General features: G+C 45.2%; 1 protein-coding gene across 1 annotated transcript; it reads right to left on the bottom strand.

The window, feature by feature from the left end:
* Positions 1–1,009: 1,009 nt before the first annotated feature.
* Positions 1,010–2,744, bottom strand: Pou4f3 (POU class 4 homeobox 3). The gene is made up of 2 exons (XM_051200849.1): positions 2,415–2,744; positions 1,010–2,101 (listed from the first exon to the last, which is right to left on the bottom strand). The coding sequence occupies exons 1-2, from the start codon at positions 2,532–2,534 to the stop codon at positions 1,205–1,207; spliced, it is 1,017 nt and encodes a 338-aa protein (XP_051056806.1). The 5' UTR covers positions 2,535–2,744; the 3' UTR covers positions 1,010–1,204.
* Positions 2,745–24,739: the final 21,995 nt, after the last annotated feature.

Here is a 24,739-nt window from a genome sequence, read left to right as displayed (position 1 = left end):
GTATCTATTTCAGAAATTAAACCAAAGCTCACACAGCAACACCCAAACTACAGGAAGCAATGGAAAATAAAATATGGAAAGCTGTGGCTGCAGTGAGAAGGGCCCTGTTTTGTCTGTGGCCCTGCTCTGCTGACTTAAAACTATTAAGTGAACTCCCACAGAGAGACACATAAAAGGGACAGGAAATGTGGAGTTAAATAAGTAATAAGAACTAAAGATGCCAACAGCCACAGTAATAAAAGTGCAACAATTAGGTTAGATGTGTTGGAAGGATTTGCATAGGATTCCAGAAGTTACAGTCACTTCGAAATGCTGGGGCTGGGCGGGCAATCTTGCAAGAGCTGTGACCATAGGCCCGGAGTCTTCAGTTGGTCTGGTCTGGGACCGCCAACCAACCCCGCCAACCAACCCTGCTCGCCCAAAAGGCAATTATTCCTCAAACTCGAGGAGGTTGAGGAAGATAACCAGAGCTAGCACTAGCACTGACCTCTGCACACCAACAGTCCCAAATATTTTCAGGCGCTGGGTTGGGCCCACCTTGCCTGGAATCCTACTGATTCCCATCTTCTCACACATTAACCCATGCTAATTAATGAGGATGTACGGTAAACCAACGGATATTATGGGTAGGATTTAGAAGCAGAAGGGAGTTATTATAAGGCTATCCTTTGGAAACATACGTGTGTTTTATATACTCTAATAAATTAGTTAATTTCCACGTTTGTATCCCGCTTAAATATCATAGACTTTGTAATGTTATCTATCGCTCTTTTCCTTACCTTTGCCCTTGCCTAATGGCGCTCAACAAAGAAGTGGTACTTTCACTAGCCTGCTAGCCTGGGGCTACAGGTCTGAGGTCCACTGCAGTTGCACACGCGAGGACGAGTTTCAGCACCGCGGACAGCATAAAGTCAATCCTGCCTAGACTCTTGAATTTTCTTCCCCCTAGCGCCTGAACTTTCTTTTTTCTTTCTTTCTTTCTTTCATTCTTTTTTTTTTTTGGGGGGGGGGTGGGAATAAAGAGGAAAGGGAGGAAAGGATGGCCAGGAGGCATTTAGGTGGGACAAAGGGAGAAAGTCTGTGACTTGGGGGAGAGAGCCTGACCTGCCAGGGAACACCCTGGAGTGTCCCGTAAAGGTCCCTCCCATAGGAAGGGGGAGATGCCACTAGGCTCTCCTGGCTCCTCTGGATGCCGCAGCCGCAGTCAGTGGACAGCTGAGTACTTCATTCGTTTCTGTTTCTGTCTCTGGTTACAGAACCAGACCCTCACCACATTCTTTTTAAGGTCCAGTTTCTCAGCGATGGCCGCAATCTTCTCGGATGAAGGACGTGGCTGGATGGCAAAATAGGCTTCCAGTGAGCGCTTCTCTGGGGCGGCGATGGACGTGCGTTTGCGCTTACGCTCACTGCCGTTGAAGAGCTCTGGCTTGCTGTTCTTCTCTCGATAGGCGGCCTCCGCCTCCTCCAGCCAGGCCTGGAGGACCGGCTTGAGAGCGATCATGTTATTGTGCGACAGGGTAAGAGATTCGAACCTGCAGATGGTGCTCTGGCTGAGCGAACCCACGCCAGGAATCTTGAGATTGGCTAAAGCCGCGCCCACATCCGCCTGGGTTACCCCCAACTTGATTCGCCTCTGCTTGAAGCGCTCGGCGAAGGCTTCCAGCTCTCGAGGGTCTGACTCCACGTCGCTGAGACACGCAGGCATGGCACTGTGAGGCGCTACGGCATGCGGGTGACTCATGCCCATGGCCTGGTGCAAGTGGCCCATGGCGCCTAGATGATGCGGGTGGATCTGCGCAGGCATAACCGAGTGCTCCGGGGCCCCCAGGCCGCTCACGCTCAGCGTGGGTGAGATGTGCTCCAATAAGTCACCCTCGAGGCCCTGGTGCACCGCGTGGTGCGGGTGCGAGGTGAGTGCAGCCGGGTGGGAGATGGGCACCGTGGGCGAGGTGGACGTGCAGGGCACGCTGCTCATGGTATGGTAGGTGGCGTCGGGCTTGAACGGATGGTTCTTGCCGTGGGAGACGATATCCACCGCCGCCAGAGCTTCCGCGCGTGCCAGCAGGCTCTCATCAAAGCTTCCAAATATATTACCCTGCAGCTGCAAGCGAGAAGGCGCACAGCACGGTCAGTGGGGAATACTGTCAACTCAGGATTAAAACACATTTTCAAGCAACCGAGATGCCTCTCCTCAAAGCCCAGGTCATAAAAATTAATACGGAGCCAGCCTCTCTGTTGGAACAGACGTGTGGATCAGAGACATGAATGAGAGAGAGAGCGCCGGGAGAGAGCGCGGGGGAGACAAGGAGAGGGGTTCAGACAGCGGCGATTGTTCTGGGCGACATGAAAAAAACATGAAGCAAGTGCCTGTCAAAAAATGTGCCTTAGAGCGGTAATTATGCTCCGCTACGTACCTGCGGGGCTGGGAGACAAACTCGGCGCATGGCCTCAGAGCCGGAGTGCAGGCTGGAGAATTTGGGTTCTTGCAGTACGGGGTGCATGCCGAAAGGCTGCTTGGCGTTCATGGCCATCATCTTCGGGAGTCTGGCAGGGAGGCAGCAGGGGACATGGAATCAGGCTCGTCTTGCTGGCTCTCCGAGCTCCAAGTGAGCGCCGCTCAGCGCCCGCGCTCCCCTCGCCCTCTCGCTTGCTGCCTCCCCTCTCCCCCACCTGCTTCTTCACTCATCTTACAAGCAGCCTGCCAGGAAGGGCCCGAGCACGCGCAAGCGTGCACACGCGCCCGAGACTCGCAGGGGCGGCCCGGGAGGCAAGGCGGGACCGCAGGTCTCGGCGCGCCACTCGAAGCCTAATGCGGCCGCCCCCTCTACAGCATTTATACCCAGGCCTGGCAGGGCCTCTTCCTGTCCGCCCCGCCCCGCCTGGCTCCAGCGTGCTAGACTTTACAGATTCGTTCTTCTTCCTCCAGGACTTTTTACACAAAGTCCCAAACCTCTGTCCTGTCCCAGCTTGAACTACCTGGACAGAGGGACAGAAGGGCAGACTCAGTCTGAGCGAGGATACGAATCCTACCTCACCCAGACCTCCCATCTCTCTCTCTCTCTCTCTCTCTCTCTCTCTCTCTCTCTCTCTCTCTCTCTCTCTCTCTCACACACACACACACACACACACACAGTGACTGAGAGAAAGAGAGAGAGAGAGAGGTGGGGGTAAGGGGCGGGGGGGGGGGGGGAGAATCCTGATTGTTGCCAAACTGGCCTTTTCCAAAGTGCTCTGGGACCCAAGCCTGAGCTCCCACCAAAACGCTGCACCCTTGTGCATAGGGAAGAGACACCTCCAAGCTACAGATTAGCCTGGACAAGGTCCAGAGGCTACCAGAATGAGCCTCGGGTGATACTCCCCACTACTGTGGGCTTGGGTGGAGGCAAGGACAGAAACTGCCTTTCTGACACACTAGCCTATGGCTTCTTCCCAATCCTGGCCTTTTTCTCTTTCATTTGAGAAAGATGACTTGGCCCATCCCCCCCTTTTCCCAACCCTCCAGCCCAAGGAAGCTTGCTAAGTAGTCTTCTTAAAGAATCTAGGGGAGTAAATCCCTGGGCACACTTATGAAGGGCCACCACTTACCAGCCCTAATACCTGTAATGACAGCTATCATTTTTAGCTACCAATTGGTGCAAGGCATTTCAGAGTTGGTTTATGGGACCGAAGTTTTGCAGACACTATGGAAGTAGCTACTGCTATCCCATTAGACAAGCGAAGAAAACAAGAGTCAAAGGAGTTAGGCCAAGACCTCCTAGCTTTGAGAAGCCATTCACTCACAGGTTTGGCGCAGACAGCACGCCTGTCTTTGTGCTCTTGATCTCTTAGCCTCTTCTTCTTCCTTCTGGAAGTTCCTCAACTTGAGGGTCCTAAATTTGGTTCTGCCCCATCCCGTGTCCCCAACTATCTCTTTTCTTCTTCTCTCCCCTTCTTTCCTTTCCATTCCAGGGAGCTAATAAACATCATGAATAATGGATAGGGAATCCTGGGACTGTGGCTGCTGGAGGGCCGCCTTCGGGTTGGAAAAGAAACTTCTCCGTGCCCAGCCGTGTCCGCATCCCACAGCCAGGTGGTCTCCATGCCCAAGTGCTGTGGGAGTTCCCAGAATCTTAATAGGGTGGGGGTGGCATGTCGAAAGTCTAGGCCCTAGGGATGAATTGGCTTAAGAGGAAACCCTGTCTAGCCCTGGCTCCCCTGGCTCCCAGGGACAACCAGCCAGTCCCTTCTCTACTCATCCCAAGGCACTTTCTGGATCCTGCCTTATTGTGGCTGAAAAAGACCAAATCAGTTCCTGTGAAGGAGGCCAACCATAGTGGGGCTCACATAGCTTTCTTGGGTTCTGGATGCTGCTGCTGCTGCTGCTGATGGTGGTGATAGTGGTGAGGATGGTGAGGATGAGGATGATTTAAAGCAGTAAAAGTGTTGTGTACTCAGGACACTTCCTCACTCCCCAGTGTATGCTGCCAGCAGACTCCAAGAGCACCTCTGCCTCTATAGACAGTCATGTTGCAGCCTCTGTACTGCAGTGCCCATCTGTACCCAGGAGGATTATTTGGCGGTAAGCACATAGAAGTGCTTGGCATGTTGAAGGGATAGAACAAACATTACTACCTCTTCTTTAACCGGAAAAATGGGCTGCAGGGTCTCCAGGAATGTGGTGGTCTCTCTGCAGATATGAACTGTTTCCTCTCTCTTCCGTACTGGCTTTGTGTCACAATATCAGGGGCTGGGAAAGTTGTGAATGACACTCCATCCAGCCCCCAATAAGTCACCAGACTACAGACTAGCAGAGGAAATACCGATCAGGCACACACTCAGGGTGAACTGCCTGCCTCCCACCCACAATCTCACTAGTTAGCTCTGGCTGTCCTGGAGCTCACTATGCAGACCAGGCTGGTTTCCATCTCATAGAGATCACCTGCCTCCACCCCCCAGGTACTGGGACTACAGGTGTGAACACCATAGCCAACAACAACTGGAAGTTTTGCAATGTATATACAATATACATCAAAACTGTGGGACTTCAGAGGGCTGATATTGGGTTCATGTGAACATGGTTAGGTCTCAGTTTACCCAAAATGAGAGAACAGACTATATGCTTGCTAAATACTTTCAGTTCGAACAAAAGGCTAGCCTGCTGGTTTACTTATAACACATTTTGAACAAGCCATAAGTTTCTGGCCAGCATCCCTCAAGTTCCCAGAAGTCAGACATGTATTATTTTATCTCCTACTAGCATTTAAGATGCCAGTCTTGTTTCTTGCCCAGTGTGACATCCAAAGGGAAGGGGGAATAAACATGGAGGTACTGGGTCTACATTTTGCCTGGCCCCATGGAGCCCTGAGACCCTCTTCTCACTCTATAAAAGCCCAGTTGTCTGTGAAGATGAATACTCAGGGGGAATCTCATCCATACCCATCTCTTTCACTGCTTTGTCCCTCAAGGGCTTGGAAAATAGAGACCAGGACAATACCACCACTCCCATCATGCCCCTAGGAAACACCTTCTGGTCCTTTCTTCCTATATGTTCTACCAGCAATGGTACCTAGCCAGCAGCAAGCCTCTGAGTGTATGTGCATGCATTGTACCATTTTGAATGTTTATTTTCTTGTAACATTTTAAAATTAATCATTTACCCAGTACCACAGTCAACACGGCTAGGACTCAACCATCAATTAGTCTGAAAGATAAATGTAAATTGCAAAGGGACAATTTCTTTCTTTGGTTGGCATTTTCTTTTCTTTATTCTATAGCTTCAGAAAGGCCACTAAACCATTGGAAACCTATAAAAAAGAATGGAGTTGTGCACATCTGTAACTTCAGTACTTAGGACATGGGTGGAGGAGAATCAGGAGTTCAAGACTCACATTGATGACACAGGAAGTTTGAGGCCAGCTTGGTATACACAAAATCTTATCTCAAATAAAACAAGCAAACAACAACAACAAAACTAATACAACCTGAGTATCTTTTTTTAAAAAAAATAATTTACTTAACTTTATTGTATGTGCATTGGTGTAAAAGTATCAGATCCCCCTGGAACTGGAGTTACAGACAGTTGTGAGCTGCCGTGTGGGTGCTGGGAATTGAACATGGGTCCTTTGGAAGAGGAGCCAGAGTTCTCAACCACTGACCCATCTCTCCAGTCCCAACCTGAGTATCTTATCACTGGAGATGATGCTTAGAGAAATTGATCATGGCCTTGCTTAAACATAAACCTATTTATGGAGACAGAGTGAAACTACATGCAAAGACAGCTATAGAAAGAGGCTGAAATTTTAAAAACTGATTAATTGTGATCGCGTGTACAATTATTAATTATGTTCATATGTGTACTTATTAATTGTAATAATACATGTACTTACTTGGCTTTCTAAGGGACCTTTGTGGTGTGAGTCTCCTTTATCAAATGTTTTCTCGTCACATTATAAGAGCAACATTTTCAAAAAAGCCTTTAGATAAGGGCAGAGGGAAACAGATCATAAAGACTACAATACTGGGGCTGTAGCAATGATTCGGAGGTTAAGAGTTCTGGCTGCTCTTCCAGAGGACCCAAGTTCAATTCCCAGCACCCACATGGTGGCTTACAACTATTTGTTGTAAGATCTGATGACCTTTTCTAGCCTCCAGGGACACTGCACAAATGGGGTACACAAATATATGTCCATACAAAGCACCCATATACATAAAATACCAAATTAAAACAAGTTTTAGACCACACAGTGGTGGTACACACCTTTGAGACCAGTACTCAGCAGGCAGAAGCAGACAGATGTCTTTGAGTTCAAGGCCAGCCTGGTCTACAAAGTGAGTTCAGGATATCGAGAGATACACATAGAGAAACCCTGGTTTTCAAAAAACAAAACAAAACAAACAAACAAACAAAAATTAAAAAGGATGCAAGTACAAGATGAGCCTTAGAACACATTTTCCAGGACTTACAAACTTAAATTCAAGTAGATGAAAATCTAATAGAACACAACCAACCAGTAACTGTAGTTGATACAAGGGAGACTGGCCTGAGGGAAACTACAGAACATATGCTTCCACTGTGGCATTAAACTGTAATTAAAACAAGTGGTTCTCTGTGAGTTTGAGGCCAGTCTGGTCTACATAGTGAATTCCAGGCCCGTTGAAGCTACATAATTTGGACCCTGCCTGAAACAACAATCAAATAAATACAAAAACTGTAAATACAATATCCAAAAGAATCTGTCCCAGGATCCAGCCAAGGGCCTCAAGAGCATTTATGCAAGTGTCAGCAAAGAAGTCACATTTTTCATTCTTTAATTGCTTTGAATTATCCACTGTTTGCTGGGTTTTATGGCATGTTCTCTTGGTATAGAGGACACTGTTTCAAGATCTTAGGGTTTAAGGTGGGTATAATGGCACGCACCTTTGGTCCCAGCACTTGGGAGGCAGAGGCAGGTAGATCTGTGAGTTCAAAACCATCTTGGTCTATGTAGTGAGTTCCAAGACAGCTAAATAGTGAGACCCTGTCTCAAAACAAACAATACAAGATCTTAGAGTTTGACATGAATATGGGGTTGCCACATATAACTCTAAGTCAGAACTCAGAGCACATGGAGTTCTCCAGAAAGATACAAAGTAGAACCAAGAGACATCTTCCTGCAGGCTAGTGGCTTTCAACATTAGTATGAATAAGAAACAACTCCAGCTTCTCAAAAACAGAGCACTCGAACTCAGACTTAGAGCTTGCTCTTTTTTGTTTGTTTGTTCTTGTTGGTTTTGGTTTTTCGTTTTCTCGTGGAGCTTTGGAGCCTGTCCTGGCACTTGCTCTGTAAATCAGGCTGACCTCAAACTCAGAGATCCGCCTGCCTCAGCCTCCCAAGTGCTGGGATTAAAAGCGTGCACCACCACCACCCGGCTCAGACTTAGAGATTTGAGCACAAGGACCTTGGTGGTTAATCCTCAGTGTCAACTTGACTATATTTAGAATCACCCAGGAAACTGTGGCAGTCAACTTGTGAGAGTGAGGGAGAGAAAGGGTCCATTCTGAATGTAGATGGTGCCATCCCCATGGGTTGTGGGCCCAGGTGGAATGAATAGGTTAAAGGAAGAAAGCTCTGTGTCCTGATTCTCCCACACTGTGTCTACTCTTAAGTTGTTTCTCTCAGTATTTGATGAGTGACAAGAAAAATATCTAATAACAGAAAGCCAGTGTCCAGAAGTTACATTCTTGTTGTGGTTAAAGCTAACCATATAGTCTTAACCCTTTGGAGAAGCAGACTAGAGAAACCCTAGAATGTGGTAAACCAAGCTTCATGTGGAATTCTGTCCAGAGTTCCAAAGACTAGATGCACAGGAAGAAAAGATTAGTCTCCTGAGGTTTTTGATGGAGGTGAGGTCTCTATTGCAAACTTGATTAAAGGCCCTTTGAATAGTTTGAATTACATTCTAGCAAAGAACTTTGTATCCATAAACTTTGTGTGTGTGTTGGAAGCAGGGAGTTTAAAGGTAACAGATTCATTGCTGCAGGAAATTCCAAGATAGTGTAGCATTCAGGCTGTGCCATGGTTACTGTTTTCAGTCAGGTTTATAGACTGGAGACAACAGAAGAATTTGAAAACCACATGGCCAAAAACATGATTGTCTTCAACACTGTGGGGAAAAAAGGTAGCTGTTATCAAAGTGGTTAGTAACTATTCAAAAAGCCAAGGCCAGCTAGTGCAAGCTACAAGCTCAGCCAGTAGAGGTGCCTGCCACCAAGCCTGAGGACCTGAGTTCCTGAGTTGATGCCCTATCTAATGCATAGAGAGAAGTGACTTCCACAAGTTGTTCTCTGACCTTCACATGCATGCTGTGGCACATGCACACCCTGCCCCACTCATAAGATAAATAAATTAATTCATAAAATATGTTTTTCAAAATCTCAAAATCAGCTAACTCATAATCAGCTCTTCCAGAGAATCTAGGACCCACATGGCAGCTAATTGTCTATAACTCCAGTTCCAGGGAAATCAAATATCCTTTTCTGTCCTCCTTAAGTACAAGGCATGTACATGGTATATATAAGTTCAGTCAAAACGTCTGTACATATAAGACAACCAAATCAAAATTTTAAAAAGTAGCCAAGCACTTTCCACTAGATCATTGAAAAATTGTCTAGGAACCATCTCTCACATGCTTTAGTATAAAAATGTAAACTCATTTGAAAGATTTTCCAGTAAGATGAGACACGTGCCAGCGTACTCTTAATTCGGCTGCCTAGACACTAAGAAGCCACTGAAGCCATGGTCCAAAGGTGTCTTAGTTAGATGAAGAGACACCACCACCATGGCAACTCTTATAAAGGAACGCATTTAATTGGAATGGCTTACAATTTCAGAGGTTTAGTTCATTATTATCATGGCAGCATTTGGCAGCATGCAGGCAGACATGGTGCTGGAGAAGGAGCTTAGAGTTCTTTATCTTGATCCACAAGCATCAGGAAGTAAGTTGTATGTCACCCTGAGCATAGCTTGAGCAAAGGAGACCTCAAATCCTGCCTCCACAGTACACACTTCCTTCAGCAAGGCCACACTTAATCCAACAAAGCCACACCTTGAAATAGTGCTACTCCCTATGAGCTTATGGGGGGCCAATTACATTCAAACTACCACAAAGGGGGACCAAATACTTCTCAAGCTGGTGACAGAGCTTAGTGTCATTCACATAGTGCTGGTTTTGCGGTAAAATATAAGAGTTACAGTGTTGTGGAAGATTCCATCCATGCGGGGGGAGGGGGGGGGTTGTAGGAAACCTGGTAATGTTTGGTGATGTTTGGTTTTCTTGCAGGTCACCCCTGAGGGGGTGATAGGCTGTAGAAGAGATTGACTAGGAAGATCAACTGTCAAAATTAGTGTTCTCAATAAAACAACATATAGGTAGACACACGAGGCAAAAGATTTGCTGAAAGGTTACATTTGAGCTGATTGTGGTACATGTCTATAGTCACATCACTCAGGTGGTAGAAGCAGGAGGAGCAGGAGTTCAAGGTCATCTTCAGCTACATGGAAAGGTCAAGGCCAACCTGAGTTACAGGAGACCCTACCTGAACAAGACAAAAACAAGTATTTGAGAAAGCAAAAGTATGCACACTTAGGGGCAAAATGAAGGACCTTGGGAATAGAGGCACACTTTCGATAAGCTTGAAGATATTGATAGGAGAAAGTTTGTTGGAGTCACTAGACTACATCCACCTTTTCAGATAATTAAATTACAGGCTGTGGTGGTGCATATCTATCATCTCAACATTGGGAAGTTAACTTTGGGAGAATCAGTAGTTGACCATCATCTTTTACTATATAGTAAGATCAAGACCAGCGCAAGCTACAGGAGAATATCTCCAGAGAAGACAGGTATATAAATGACTTCATCATGCCTAGGTACACATGTATTATACACTTGAAGCTGTGAAACATGTACAGTAGGGCCATTTTCCTACTGTAACCATTGCTGGTTGAGAGCCACGGTGGAAAGGCACATGGTGGTTATCTGGTGTGGGTTCCAGAACTACTCCTGCTTTGTAGTTGACAATAATATTAACAGTCCATGACATGGTGCCAGAGGGCTCTGTCTCTTTTCTTTCTGGTTGGATGAGAGGGTGAGTCATCTATCTCATATATATATATATAAAATAACAAAGGAACAATGTAGTAAAAGAGCTGGCCATTGTTTCTGATACTTGACTTCCTACCTAGCAACTCTTTCAGTGTGAGTGTAACAGGAAAGGTGCCAGGAAGATACAGGCAAACTCTAAAGCTAGCCCCCAAAAGAGGCCCTGTGGATGACCTGCAGCAAAGCCAGAGGGAGTGGACTTCACTTTAGAATATGATGTGCCCTGGATGCTGGAATGGAGCTGTAGGGCTTAATGCCTGTCCAGCTGGTTTTAGCCTTGATTTGGTCCCATCCCTCTGTTCTATGCCTTCCTCTCTTTGGAATGTGACATTCACTTGATGTCATTGTATACTGGATGTAGATTGTTTCCTGATTTTTTTTACCAGAGCTCACAGCTAAGGATTTACTTTGAGAAACAGAGTTTGTTTTGAACTTGGACTTTTGAATAATGTTGGGGACCCTTGAAGTTGGATAGAAGGTTTTACATTATGAGATATGATATACGTGAGCCTTTGGGGACAGGATGGAACTCTGTGGTTTAAAGTGATGAGTGTTACATAGATAAAGAGTAGGCTGTGGTGGTTAACCCTCATTAGAATCATGTAAGAATCACATTTTTGGGTGCGTCTGTGAGGATGTTTCTTGAAAGGATTCACTGAGGAGAGAAGATCCATCCTGAACACAAGTGTCACCATCCATGGGCTGCTGGTAAACACAAGGGAATAAGATGGAGGAGGGAAGAAAGGCAGGGCAGCATCAGCACCCCCCTTTCCTTCTGCTTCTTGTCTGACACCATGTGAACTACTTCATATATTCACCCCCATATGATGAACTGAACCTAGGCCATAGTGCATTCATGGCAAGTGCTCTCTCTACCAATGAGTTATATACCCCCTCCAGTCACTCACTAATTTTTTTCAAACTATCTTATGTGTATAAGTGTTTTGGCTGTATGAATGTATGTATGTCTACCATGAGTAGACACTCAGAGAATAGAGCGGGGTCTCTGAAACTTTGGAATTTGGGGTTATAGATGGTTGTAAACCTCACAGACATGCAAGTAGGCAAACGCTTATACACATTTTTAAAATGTATGTATATGTTTATGTACCACAAAGTTGTCTGGTGTGGGAGCTGGCCAAAAGAAGGCATCAGATCCTCTGGAACCGGAATTACATCTGTATCTAACTAGGTCCTCTGAGAGGACTCTTAACTACTGAGCTATTGCTCCAGCCCTGTTCTGTTATTTCTTAGGAAGAATGTGACATTGAGCCTTTGCTCCTTGAAAGACCCTGGGACTGTTTTACAGGGTGAGTCTTATCTGTCCCTGTGACTACGGACCAAACAGCCTGTAAGTTTATGTAATTTATGTTGAAGACATGAGCAGTGTATGAATAAATCCTCTACAAGACTCTGGCCAGAGAGATGCTCAATGAGGAAGTGAAGACAGGACCTCCTTACAGAGTGTTTGGTTTGCTAGGCTCTGAACTAAACCAGTTTCCTCTTCTGGCACAGGGGCAATCAGTTGGAGTCACAGCTAATCCCAGCCACCTTCACATCAGGGCAACCTCACCTGAGCACACTGGAGAGGGAGGGCAGGGAGGATACAAAGCAAGATGGCTTCGATAGGACCAGCCCGAACTCAAGATGCCATCGCAGGCAGGCAGCTGGCGAGGCCGGTGCCAGGTGTCTGCAGCCGCCTGCTGCGCGCCTTCCTCTCCCTTTCTCTGGGCTTCTTTCACAAGCTTCTCACGTGTACTCTCGCCTGCCCAGCTGCTGCGGGGACTCGCCTGTCGGCCGCTGCCTCCCATTGTTTGCCAGGCTCCTGAGGATCCGAGATGCCCAGAGGGACCAGAGGCTGAGCATTCCAACTGCGAGGCGCGTGGGGCGAAGCCCCATTCCCCCACCCCCTACCCCCGTGCCGCAGCAGGCTCTTGCCGTGTACCAGCCTAAGTTTCTCCATTTGGAAAATCAGTCGGAGCTCAGTGGTAGTGTTTACCTGAGAGGTGGGAGGCCCTCACCTCTACCCTAGCATCACTGAGATGTGGGAAGCCCCTTGAACTCAGATGCCCCAAATATTCCTCCCACTCCCACCTCGGTGTGTATTCTTGGGAAGCCTGAAGCAAGAGAACCAAGAGTTGAAGGCTAGCTTGGGTCATATAGATGTCGCAAGGAAACAATGGGAGAAAGAAATGTTTGTGGACCGAGCCAAGGAGCCTCTATGAACACATCTCAGTTAAATTAACAGAAAACACAGGACAGGTTAGAAAGCCCTTCGCCTGCATTAATCCCCAAGTCCTATAAAGCAGAAGCTCCTGCAGAAGATAAACTTTTAAAGTACATGACTGCAGCTAAGAAATAAACTGAGGTGATGGTGCAGACAATACATAGGCAGAAAAGGAAGGAGGGGTCTATGAGCTAAGTAAGGTCCGAGGGAGGGATACAAAGAAGTAAACACTTCATAAATGTCCCGGAGGGGACACCAGGCTTGAAGCCTAACAAGCAAGAGAATCTGAGTGGCTGGAGGGTAAGTGTCCTGGACATGGTGAGCATCAAGGCTCCAGCTAAAAGCTAGGTACTAGGAGGTGAGGTATTCTGAGAAGAGTGGGGAGCCTGTGAAGGGTGAGTTTCAAGCAGGATTATGTTGGAATCTGAAATCTGCTCCCAGGCAACCTTCCCTCTGCCTGTGCTGAGGGGGTCTCCAGGAGAAAGAACAGTCCTCTGATTTAATCTGTCTACTGTTTCTCAGAGTATCCCAGCCAATAGTTGGGACCTGAGAGGCTTCCCAGTCTCTACCTGGATCCAGTGACTAACTTTTGTTTTCCTTATTTATTTTATTTTTTTAATTCTGCCCTCTCCAGGCTTTGAGAACAGCTGTGAGCAGCAGGTCAGCTCTGGCCCACAGTGTCTGGGTTCACCTTCTTCTCCTCCAGTTAGAACTCCTAAGAGTTCAGCTCCCTAAGCCTCTTGTCCTTGGGACCTATTCCATCTTCTTTTTTACAACTAAAGACTTAAGCCATTTATTGTATCTAAGTAGCTTGGACGTGCAGAAGCAGTCAGGGTTAAGTGACCAGACTCAGAAAATGTGGGTTCCAATGTACACAAATGACTGACTGGTTACATGACCTTGGACCAGTCACTTGTGGGGTCAGGGCCTATTTTCTAATCATTGCTAGGGAACTGGAGAGACAGGCCACCTAAGGCCCCTCTGGTAGATCAAGATTCAAAATGTGAGCTCTGAAAAATGGTAAAGGCCAAGTCTATCACATAAATGGGAATTGAGATCTGGTGGTTTTTCTGTTGGGTTCTCTGCCTGAGAGCTCATTGCTTGGTATAGTCACAAATGCATACTGACAGGACACTGTGTCCAGCACATGTTGGGCTAGGGATCCCCTCACCTACAGATACAAGGCTTAGAGCCCTTTCACTATCCATTCAGCTTTCAGGGTGCATGAGCATAGAGAGATCAAGCAACTGGTCTACCTGGGTAGATCTCTCACTCGGAACCAGCTAGGCTTTGCAATGTCAGTTAAACTTCACCATGAAGCAAGAACTGATAGTACCTCTTTTTTTTTTTTTTTTTTTTTTTGAGTCAACTGGGGATTGGAGAAGTTAAATATGTTACTCAAGGTCACACAGAGTTAAGTGGTAAGTGGTAGAGATGGGATTCGAACTCAGGTTAGGGTAACCCTACACCTCAGTTACCTCCACTACATCCCACACCTACCATGGTACCTTGGTGGGGAGTAGTGAAATTTGTTCCCTTCCTTTTACAGCTTGGACTCAGTAGAAAAGACCTATTAAGCACTTTTTCTACATTAAAAGGGGAAAAAAAGAAAAAACATAAAAGAAAGAAAAAGAGGTAAAAAAGGGAGAGAAAAAGAAAACAAGAGAAAGCTTTGCTCCCATCAGGGGGGAAGTCGGCGTCTCGTCGCCTAGCTCCATGCCCTGATTTATGATAAAAAATTTAGAGGAAATCATTTATATTTTAAAGGATCTAAATAGCTGCATGAAAGTTTTATCTAAAGTGCCACTGTATTTATAGGCAGTTCTTCCATGCTGGAGGTAATTAATAGATGTATAAACGCAGGGCTCCCGCCTCTCCCGCCCACCAGGCAGCCTGGTGCCTTGGTACTTGGAAACTGCGTGCAAGAAGGGGCAACAGGAGCTAGAGATGCTCACAGCAGCTCACCTGGCACTCCGGACCCCAAACCCCAACAAAGGGAAGCCGCTGTTAAGTTCATACGTTCATTTGTGTTTAGATGTTAGAGGAGCGGATGCAGCCAGTCTGAGGTTCCTGCTGCCTAATTTCTAATCCCTTTTGAAGGGATCTCCAAAAGAGGGTCCAAGAAGCCTGTTCTGAGCTCAAACCGAGGACTCCAGGGACTTTCCCACTCCCCGAGGACCTGTTAATGAAATTCTAGACCACATGCCCCTACCCCAACTTTTACCAGAGGCCCATTTCTCGCCATATCCCCCCATGCCCTTCCTCAAGGTGCCTGGAGCTTGTTTTGGAAAAGTGAGCCCGTTACAAGAGGCCCACACTCAACTGTCTCTGCTTACTTTAATTACAGCTGTGAAATATTGATGGTTTTGGCACTGTACTTGGTCGCCACACCTTAGGAGCTCAGAGAGAAGGCCAGGATGAACAGGTGAAGGGGGCCAGGTGGCTTTCTGAAAGAAAGCCACACAGACTGACGGAGGTGTCGCTGCCTGAGATCAGCACCCAGGCTTCAATAATTGATGGAACTCCTGAGTTTGAAAAGGAAAAGATGCACCAAATTGTAAATACCAATGGTGGTTCGTTTGTGGTTAAACCTTGGCAATGGGAGGAAGATGTCTTCACAAGCTGGGCTGGAGATAAAGATACCTTCCCCAGTCTTCCCCCACTGGGTTTCTCCAGCAGCCTGGCTCACCAGGATATAAGGCCCAGTGAATTCCCTCCAGCTAATCACAGTCTCTGCCTTCCCAAAGCACCAAGTACAGGCAGGCCTTTCCTAAGGAGAAATGCTAGTGTCTCTGCGATTTTTCCTTCTGTGGGAATAGCAGTTCATTCGTTTTTTCCAGCTCTTGGATCTCACTTTCTAAGAAGCATAGAAACCTGTGAGTACATTCCCAAGAGTGTTTTAAAACTATTTTTAAGTGACCCACACCAGATACATGTGTTATGGGGAGCAGGGGTTTTCAACACATATATACAATATATACATATGTGTACACATACATATATTACAGTAAATGTTACCGTTTCTTTATATTGGAAATATTCAAAATCCTCTACTATTTTGAAATAGACATCACAATTACCAGCCATCACAATGGAATGGTTCAAAATTCAAACCCAGATCCGGTGGCAAATAGAAGGACTGGGAAAGGAATACCACATTCTAATGGGCTTTAAGTTCCCCCAATATGATAGGGGGTACTCTGTTACATTTCACATTTATAACCTCGTTTTCTCCAAAGAGCACATTACACATAACGGGCCAGTTTCATTACAGAAGGAAATGACTACATCATTTGTAAGTGGTAAGTGGTCCTAATCAGAGACACTTTGATGATAACAGGGGCTGGGGGGTGGGGGACTCTGTGATGGAGTATGGCCAAAGAGTTAGAGTGAGTCTCTTTGGCCTTCTCTCAGTTGCCAGACTTCTATGGGAAGAAAGAGTTTTAGCATAGGATAACCTCTAGGCAGAGAGACTACTGAGTGGTGAGCCCCAGACAAGAATGGACTTGCCTTTCCAAGAACCAGGAAGAAGGCTACTACAGCCACAGCTGATGAAACAGGGGGTTTTAGAAAAGGGGTGGAGAGAGAGAGACAGAGCAGAGACAGAGACAGACAGACAGAAATTTAATATGACTCACAGGCCAGGACAGGCAATGTATGTTTTATTCTAGACATTATTGATATAAGCATTTTAATAGTCTCTCAGAGGGGCATAAAACACAGAATTAAGCAGGTGACAGGGAAGAAAAAAGGGCTGTCTTGCTGTTCCGTTTGTCTGAAATGTATTCCCCCAGCTAGCCACAATGCTCATTTTCACATTTTCCTTCAATTCACTTAAATGTCACTTCCTCACTGATGGCCCCCTGTGACCACCCTGCGTACATTGCACCCACCTTTCCTGCAGATCTCTTCCAAAGTCCCTTTCCTGGGTGATTTTCTCTTCACTGTTACCACTTTATATGCCCTACAGCTGTACTTTACTTGCAGGTTGGGCTATTTTCTATCTTTTTAATAAAATGTAAACTTGGTGAAGCCAGGGAACTAACTTTTGTATGCCTTCTGCTACTAACACTAGAACTCAGTAATTATGTACTGAGTAAGTGGATTAGCCTGTGCTACAGTGTTTTGTTTGAGACCGAGTCTCATGGAGGAAGGCTGGCCTCAAACTTTCTAGCTGAGGGTGATCTGGAAATTTGGATTCTTCTGCCTCCACCTAAGTGCCAAAATTACCAGCATTTGCCAACATGCCATTGTATGCAGTGCTGGAGAATGAACCAAAGGTTTAGGCATCTTATACAAGGGCTCCTCCCAGTGAGCTACATCCTCAGCTCCTTCTCTGAATTTTGACAACATCCAGTTCCCATGTATTCAGAGGATTGTGGTTGACACTGCCAGTGAAGCTCGCATTTTGAAAAGTTTAGTCCCACCCATAGTTCTCCATCCATAACTCCCCATAACGGACAGATTCTTGTGTTCATAAAAGGTATCAAAGGTAGACATTCAATGTGTGCCTTAAAAATCAATGCAAACCATGGTTCCTGGTGTACTCTCAGGGTCAATGATACTCCTTCTGACCTTGCTATATAACCCCTAAGGCAAACTTGGATGAACACTCTTGTAATCCCAGGACTTGGAAGACACTGACAGGAGGATCACAAGTTCAAGACCAGCCTGAAGCCACAGTGAGCCCATCTCCTCATCAGTCACATCGATCCCACAATCCCATGAGTATTATTCACTACCCAAGGGGAAAGTAACTTACTTATGTTAACCTAACTTAACTCCTTTGCTGGTTTACTTACATGCCTTTATATAGCTAAAGACTTCATAAAGGCAGACAGACTAGGCCAACACTCTTTGTTCTGGAAGCCTTATGCCTGATGCCTAAGAGGTGATCTGTGAACTGAATGAACAAATGAAAGAACAGAGCCAGTGAGATGACTCCTCAGGTGAATGTACTTCCTGCACAAGTCCAATGCCCTGAGTTCAATTCCTGGAACCCATGCTATTTTTGTTTTTGTTAAAACAACAAACAGACAGACAGAAAAAAAACAGCTGTGGCCAGACATGGTGGCTCACACCTTTAAGTCCAGCACTTGGGAGACAGAGGCAGGTGGATCTCCAAGTTTGAAGCCAGCCTGGTCTACATAGAGCAACTGCCATGACAGCCAGGGCTATGCAAAGAAACCCTGTCTCAAAACACAAACAAACCCAATAAATAAATAAAGTAAATAAATAATCATAAAAACAGATGGCTATGGTGACATACATCTGAATCACAACATTCTTACAATGAGATGGGTGGGCAGGGCCAAAAAAAGCTCTGAGGCTCGGTAGCCTGGGACACACACTGCAGCAGAAACAAGCTAGACTCTGGGTCAACACGTGGTCCCCAAGAGAGAACTGACTCTACAAAGTCACTTCTGACCTCCGAGTATGTGCTGTAGTTCTCCCCACCTGCCACCTGTCATGTACACCTGTCATGTATGTCATGCACATATACATAGTTAGTTATAAAAATAGATTAAAATTGACTTAGGAACAAAGGGCTAACTGAGTCAGATAAAGTGGGAGTGGCCTGGAACTGCAGAGTGAGTGATGGGCACTGCCCAGGAAACAATTCCCACTCCCCTCCTCCCCTGTGGGCTGCATTGCTTTCCTGGGGAAAGACTGCATGGAAGGGCTGAACCGTGTTTTTTTCTCAGCCCAGACCAAAGGGGAAATGCTGAGCCCTTGTGGAGAATAGAGGAAACTTGTCCAGGTCGTGAACATCCCTAACATGTCCAGGTCGCGAACATCCCAGCTCTCCTTGTTCACCCGAGCCTCTGGGTCAAGAAAGCAGATTTCTGACATCATAAAACTGATTAAGATAAAGAGGAAAAAAAATTTAAAAACTCGACCCTGGCTATGACATGACTGTTCCACTGTACAATCTGATCGAGGAAATGTATCTAGGATTACCCAGACAGTCAATTATTCATGAGCTAAATGTCCAGGCATCAATTACCTGGCTTGATGCTCTTATTCATTAAGGAGATTGAACAGCCCGACTTAACAAAGCTGGAGGAAGTTGCTAAGTAACAGAAGTTACCTGACCAGCTCAGCACTGCGGGCCTCCACAATGTGAGTCCTTTTACGGCAACAGAGGGCCTGGGGATCACCAGCATGGGAGATCAAGTGGAAAATTAGCACCAGGGCTAATTTCAGCCTTGGCAAAGAGAAGGAAAATGGGTGTGGGTGGGATGGATTGTGGGGAACAGAGGAATGTACAAGATATATAAGCTAAGTTACCTTTGATGGATCCAGCCTTACATATGCTAGGAAAGTCCTCTGCCATTGACCTACATTCCTAGTCCCAACCAAATTACCCTTTCTTAACAAGGTAGGTGTCTATCAAGAGGTATAACACTATTTCACAAGATATTAATATTTTTGATAAATGTCAAAGATGCTTATGCAGCATGTAACTGAAGAAAAGCCAAATACAAATATTAAGATTTACCTGGGAAATGCAGTTCATGGGTTTTCTTTTTGGGCATCTATCTGAGGCTTAAATCTAAAACTTACTCTAAATGAAAAATGTAAATAGGATCTGGAAGTGCACCTAGAGAACCTATTATGTGCCAGCCTGTACTTTCTCCTCATAAAACTTTCTCTGCTATATATAAAACTATGTATAGTCCTCTCAATCACCATCTTCAATGCATTCCTGTGTTCATATTGTATTGTCTTGAGACAAGATCTCTCTCTGTAGCCCAGGCTAGCCTAGAACTCACTATGTCAGCAGGCTGGCTTGAACTCAGAGAGATCACCTACCTCAGCCTTTCAAGTGCTTGGATTATAGGCATGTCTGGAATCACCTCCAACTTTGCTGCTTGTGTTCCTTTTATCATCTGGGATTGGGGGGAGAAGCTACGTGAATATTTTGATTATTTTGCATGAAGTCTTGAGAAGGAGTTTGTGTTTTGAGCATTTGACATAGCATTAGGTAGAAGTGGTTTGCAAAATGTGGATCACCTTGTCAAAATGTAGTGAGCCTCTCCAGGTAGTGAAATCATAACATTAACCAAGTGCAGGACCCTTTTAAACACAGATGCACAGCCCGGGCAGTCTCATGGCCTCCACCAGCAAATGGCTCTGGGATTTTAAGGAATACAGTCTTTCTAAGGAGATAGACCCAGGTTTAAGTGCTAGCTTCACCCTTTCTAGCTATCTGGCCTCCAGGTGTCTCTCATGTGTGAAATGGCAATAATAACAGAGTGTTACAAAGTTTCAACGAGGCCATGCCCATGTGTGCCACATGCTAACAGTGTAGTGTGTGTCAGTGACACGTAGGGACTGAAGGGCTAGATGGCACCAAACCAGGGGGACAGCTATAATGGAAGCACACAAACTCCAGCATGAGGCACACTCCAATGTGGAGCAAATGCCCTTCTTTCCATACCTCAATAGCATAGTCTCCGTGGTCAGTGGATTCCTTTCTTTCCATATCTATTGACACCGGATAAGGCCTGATTTTGGGTGTTGTGAACATTGCATTACTCAGGTCTATTCTGAGCTGACACAATTTGGCTCATTCATTTTATTAACTCATGAAGCATTTTGATGATCATTTACTGGGCACATACTAGACGCTATGCACTCTGTCAGGCATCAAGAATCAAATAAATTACATACAGTTCCCTGAGTGAGAAAATGGGCATGGGATGAGCATTGTGGAAAATACTGCCACCATCCCATCACAGGACTGACTTGTCTGTATTTTTCTAGTTCTCCCTTTCAAATAGCCCCTTAGATAGACCTTCCTAAACAACACTGACCAGTTCTTGTCACAACACCTCATCTTTTCCCTTCCTGTATTCTTCTTGTCATGTCTGCAAATAACATGGCCTTATCTTGCTCACCCCTGTAAGACATAGCATGTAGTAGGAACACACTAAATCTCCTACAGTAAATTAATGGGCAAAATAGCTAAGATGCTTGGTGGTGCTAAGGAGCACAGAGGACATGCTCTGTGTTCTGGCGGACATGGTTACAGATGGAGGTGTCTTTTTAGTGGAGATGCCATTTCAGATGATCCCTAAGGAATGAGAGGGAGCTTGAGAGGCAAGTGTGATGGGGATGTTTCACACTGAGGGGACAGAGTGCATACATGCAAGAGGAAGTGTAAAGGTGGCATAATAAGGGACAGCGTGAGTAGGAGCTAGGACCAGAGTAGAGTAAGGAATCACATCACAAGTATTTTGTATTTATTTCTAAGGCATTCGAGCTCTACACTGTAGTCAAGAAAGCATACCCCATTTACTAGCCTGCCATTTGCAAGCATGCAAGATATATACAGTGCTAACAAGATATACACCCTCTGCCCTCAAGGAGCCTATTTTTTTAACGGCGGGGGGGGGGGGAGAAATGACATAAATATACAGTTATGTAGTGTTTAAATGTGAAACAGAGGTAATCAAAGGCATTATGATTAAGCATCACAGAAGAACAAGGGAGACCTAACCAGATCTGTACTTGGTACTCTCAGACTTGAGCTTGGAAAATCCTATTCCTTGGTATTGAAAGTTACCTTAAACCACAAATACAAACACAGAAAAAAAAATCTCACATATATGCTGATGAGTTTAGTGATCCTTCTAAGTAAAACATATTTGGTTTGTTGCCATTTATATAACTTTTAACGTCTACAGAATGTTATTATATGTGTATAACATAAGGACAAGCAGAGGAATGATGGGTATCATGGGTGATACTATAACTTCCTTGGTAGGAGAGGTGGGAGAAAAAAATATAACCAGAGAAGATCCTGTCTCATTTCTTTTGTTTTTGTTTTTGTTTTTTGAGACAAGGTTTCTTTGTGTAGATCTGGCTGTCCTGGAACTCACTACATATACTAGGCTCAAACTCACAGAGATCTGCCTGTCTGCCTCTGCGTCCTGAGTACTGGGATTAAATTCATGGGCCACTATGCCCAGCCCTGTTTTGTTTCTAAATTGGAGATAGATAAATGGATTTAGTCTTGGCATTTTATATATTGAAGATATTTTACTTTTTAAAAATCCGTAGTTCCAGGCATGGTGGTACATCTCTTTAATCCCAGCACCTGAAAGGCAGAGACAGGAGGTCTCTGTGATTCAAAGACAGACAGGTTTAGATAGTGAGTTTCAGGCCAGCCAGAGCTATGTAGACCCTGTCTCAAACAACAACAACAACAAAATCTGCAGTGACTATCTTTATTAGCTATTATTACCATAAAGGGGATGCTAATACTCCTCAAAGAGCAAGGAAATGGGACTATACAAACTTATCCCATGCAGGACAAATAAACACCAAGTGAGTAAAAGATTGTGGATTAAAAGCATCCCTTGTCCTGTAGGCTTTTTATCTTAGCTTCAAAAGAGACAACCCTAAACAAGGCAGAAGCGGCTGGAACCTCAAATTCTAACCAACAATGTCAAAGCGTGGGTATCAGTGAAGTTCAGGGAGGTGACTGATCTTTACCCTCTCAAAAATGGCTTGATAATAGCCTCCAGGAGAACACTGGATTGACCTACATGGCCAAGCTCAGAATCAAAGCTAAAGCTATACACTATTACAAAGACACAATGGACTCCATTGCTTTAGAATGTTTTCTCTTGAGTCCAGTGTGTCTCTGTGGAGGTCCTTAAAATAGCCAATGAGGAATAACTGGACTGGCAGCCAGGTATTGATCACTCAACAGAGTGCAAGCAGCTGTCGTCAGCCCAGAGCAATAGAGAGACCATGCACCTTCCTCCCCAGCAGAACTCATTTCCCTAAATCCTTATCACAGATCCAGAACTAAAAGCCCTAACTAATTTGCTACCTCAGCATCACAGTGTCTAATAATATTCTATGATAAATGGAGATAAATGGCATTTGGAAGGCAGACAGTACTTTCTAGATTGACAGCCCAATCCTAGGAGACAGAAAGGCGTCAAGCCTTCAGCTGAAGTGAAGGCTTTTTCTATGGGCCTATCCAATTGCTAACTCCATCCATCCATCTGTCCACCTACCTACCCACCTATCCATCAATCAAAACATGGATCAGAATCTGGCTGTGTCAGGTTCCATTCTAGGTTGTAGAATACAAAAAATGACCAGGAATTTTCCCTGGAGAAGCACACCATTAATGTTGACTCTATAGCCAACTAGAAATAGCACCTGGCATAATATTTGTAAGGAAAAGATTATTCCTCTAGTTTTGACGTGGCAAGTTAACTAGCTGGTGAGAACACATAGAAGGCAAGACAGTCTTGTCCCCACGCGGCCAATAAGTTACTGTAACTTCTGGACAACTTGTGTCCAGTTGGTAAAGACCACCTGGGGCATTGTAAGAGGGCATTTAAGTAGAACCAAGAACCAATGTAATTGATTAGTGATGTCTATTCTAGTTAAAGACTCAGGGAGTGGCTTTATGTATGTGCATTCATTCTTTGAGTGGCAAAAAGATGGCAGACTAGTAACATACACAAGTGCCTACAGAGTCTTCTTGTTGGCCTAGTGTAGACTTTTTAAAAATACTGGTGGACATTCAAAACAAAAACGCTATCTTAAGCATTCCCCAAAAGTGAGAGGAACATAATTCTCATGGGAATCCATATTCCATCCTTCTAAAAAAGATGTGATAGCTTCCAGTGCCTCTGTGACTTGGAATTCTGTGACTAAGTCCTCATTTCCAACATGCAGGACCGTCATGTGAAGCAGGTTACTTTGGAGGAGCACAGACCTTGACGGTGCCAGATTGAGCAGTCGGCCTTGGAATGTTGTAGTTCTGTCATTCATGCTTTTAAAAAATACACACATTTTTGAGTCACTACATTCCAACAAGGCAGCAACAATAAGAACTTTCTCCCATTTCACTCTCATTGCCTATTTCTCTTCCCAGAACTCGTAAAATTTCCATTTTCTAACATCACATTTTACAGAGCCCTCGTCCATAGTGCAGACCACATCCTTTTAGCATTTATATCCTAGCAGGTAAATAACATTAACTTAAAGAAGTTCCCATCATATGCTTCTTAAGAACCAGCTAACATCTATAAATAGAGCAAACACTTGGACTTGTCTAGACCACCAAAAGGAACTGTTCTGCCATAGAACACTGAGGGGGAAATTGTTGAATTGACAGCCCCATTACACCCATGGTTTCAAAATATCACATTGTAACTTAACTTTTGCAGGGAGAGGCAGGGAGAGGCTGGGCCTCTTGTGGTCCAGACTGGCTTTGAGTTTCTTGTGTAGCTGAGGATGACCTTGAACTTCTGATGAAAGGGTTTGTCTGCTTATTCTGTTTTGCAACTTCCTTTCTTAAGCTGTCCTCCTTGCCCACAAAGTGAGGATGGTTTGTCTACATTTGTGGCATCATATTTAGTAGCACATTATAAGGTTGTTTGAATCGGGGGAGTGGATGGATGCTTGCAAAGTGTTAGTGATAGCTGCCACCCCTGTAGTGATGACAGGGGCCATAATGGGCATCCTGCCATCTCAGTACATAGGCTCCTCCTTACTCTTAGTAGCCTCACATATTCCATTGTAAAAAATATTTCTCTTTGTTTAGGTTTAATTTGCTTTAATTCTGGGGGGGGGGATATGTATATATGGGTACCTGTGGAGGCCAAAAAAAAAATAACAAAAAACAAAACAAACCCAGGGCAGGTTACTCCAGGACAAATGTCAGCCAAGTGACATTAAACATGGAATAAGGAAGATTGACTATGGCTTCTAGGCACACCAAATTGCTCCAGTCCAGGAATCGTCATGCGGATACTCAAGGGTGGTAAAGCGCTGAGCTCTGGGGACATGAGCCACTCACTGTGTGCCAGAGTTTGCATCACAGAACCTGTCCTGCCTCTTTCTGTCCTTGCTTTT

Source organism: Phodopus roborovskii, unplaced genomic scaffold, assembly GCF_943737965.1.
Source record: "Phodopus roborovskii unplaced genomic scaffold, PHOROB, whole genome shotgun sequence".
NCBI classification, from domain to species: Eukaryota; Metazoa; Chordata; class Mammalia; order Rodentia; family Cricetidae; genus Phodopus; species Phodopus roborovskii.
This window is presented reverse-complemented; position numbering and strand designations above follow the sequence as displayed.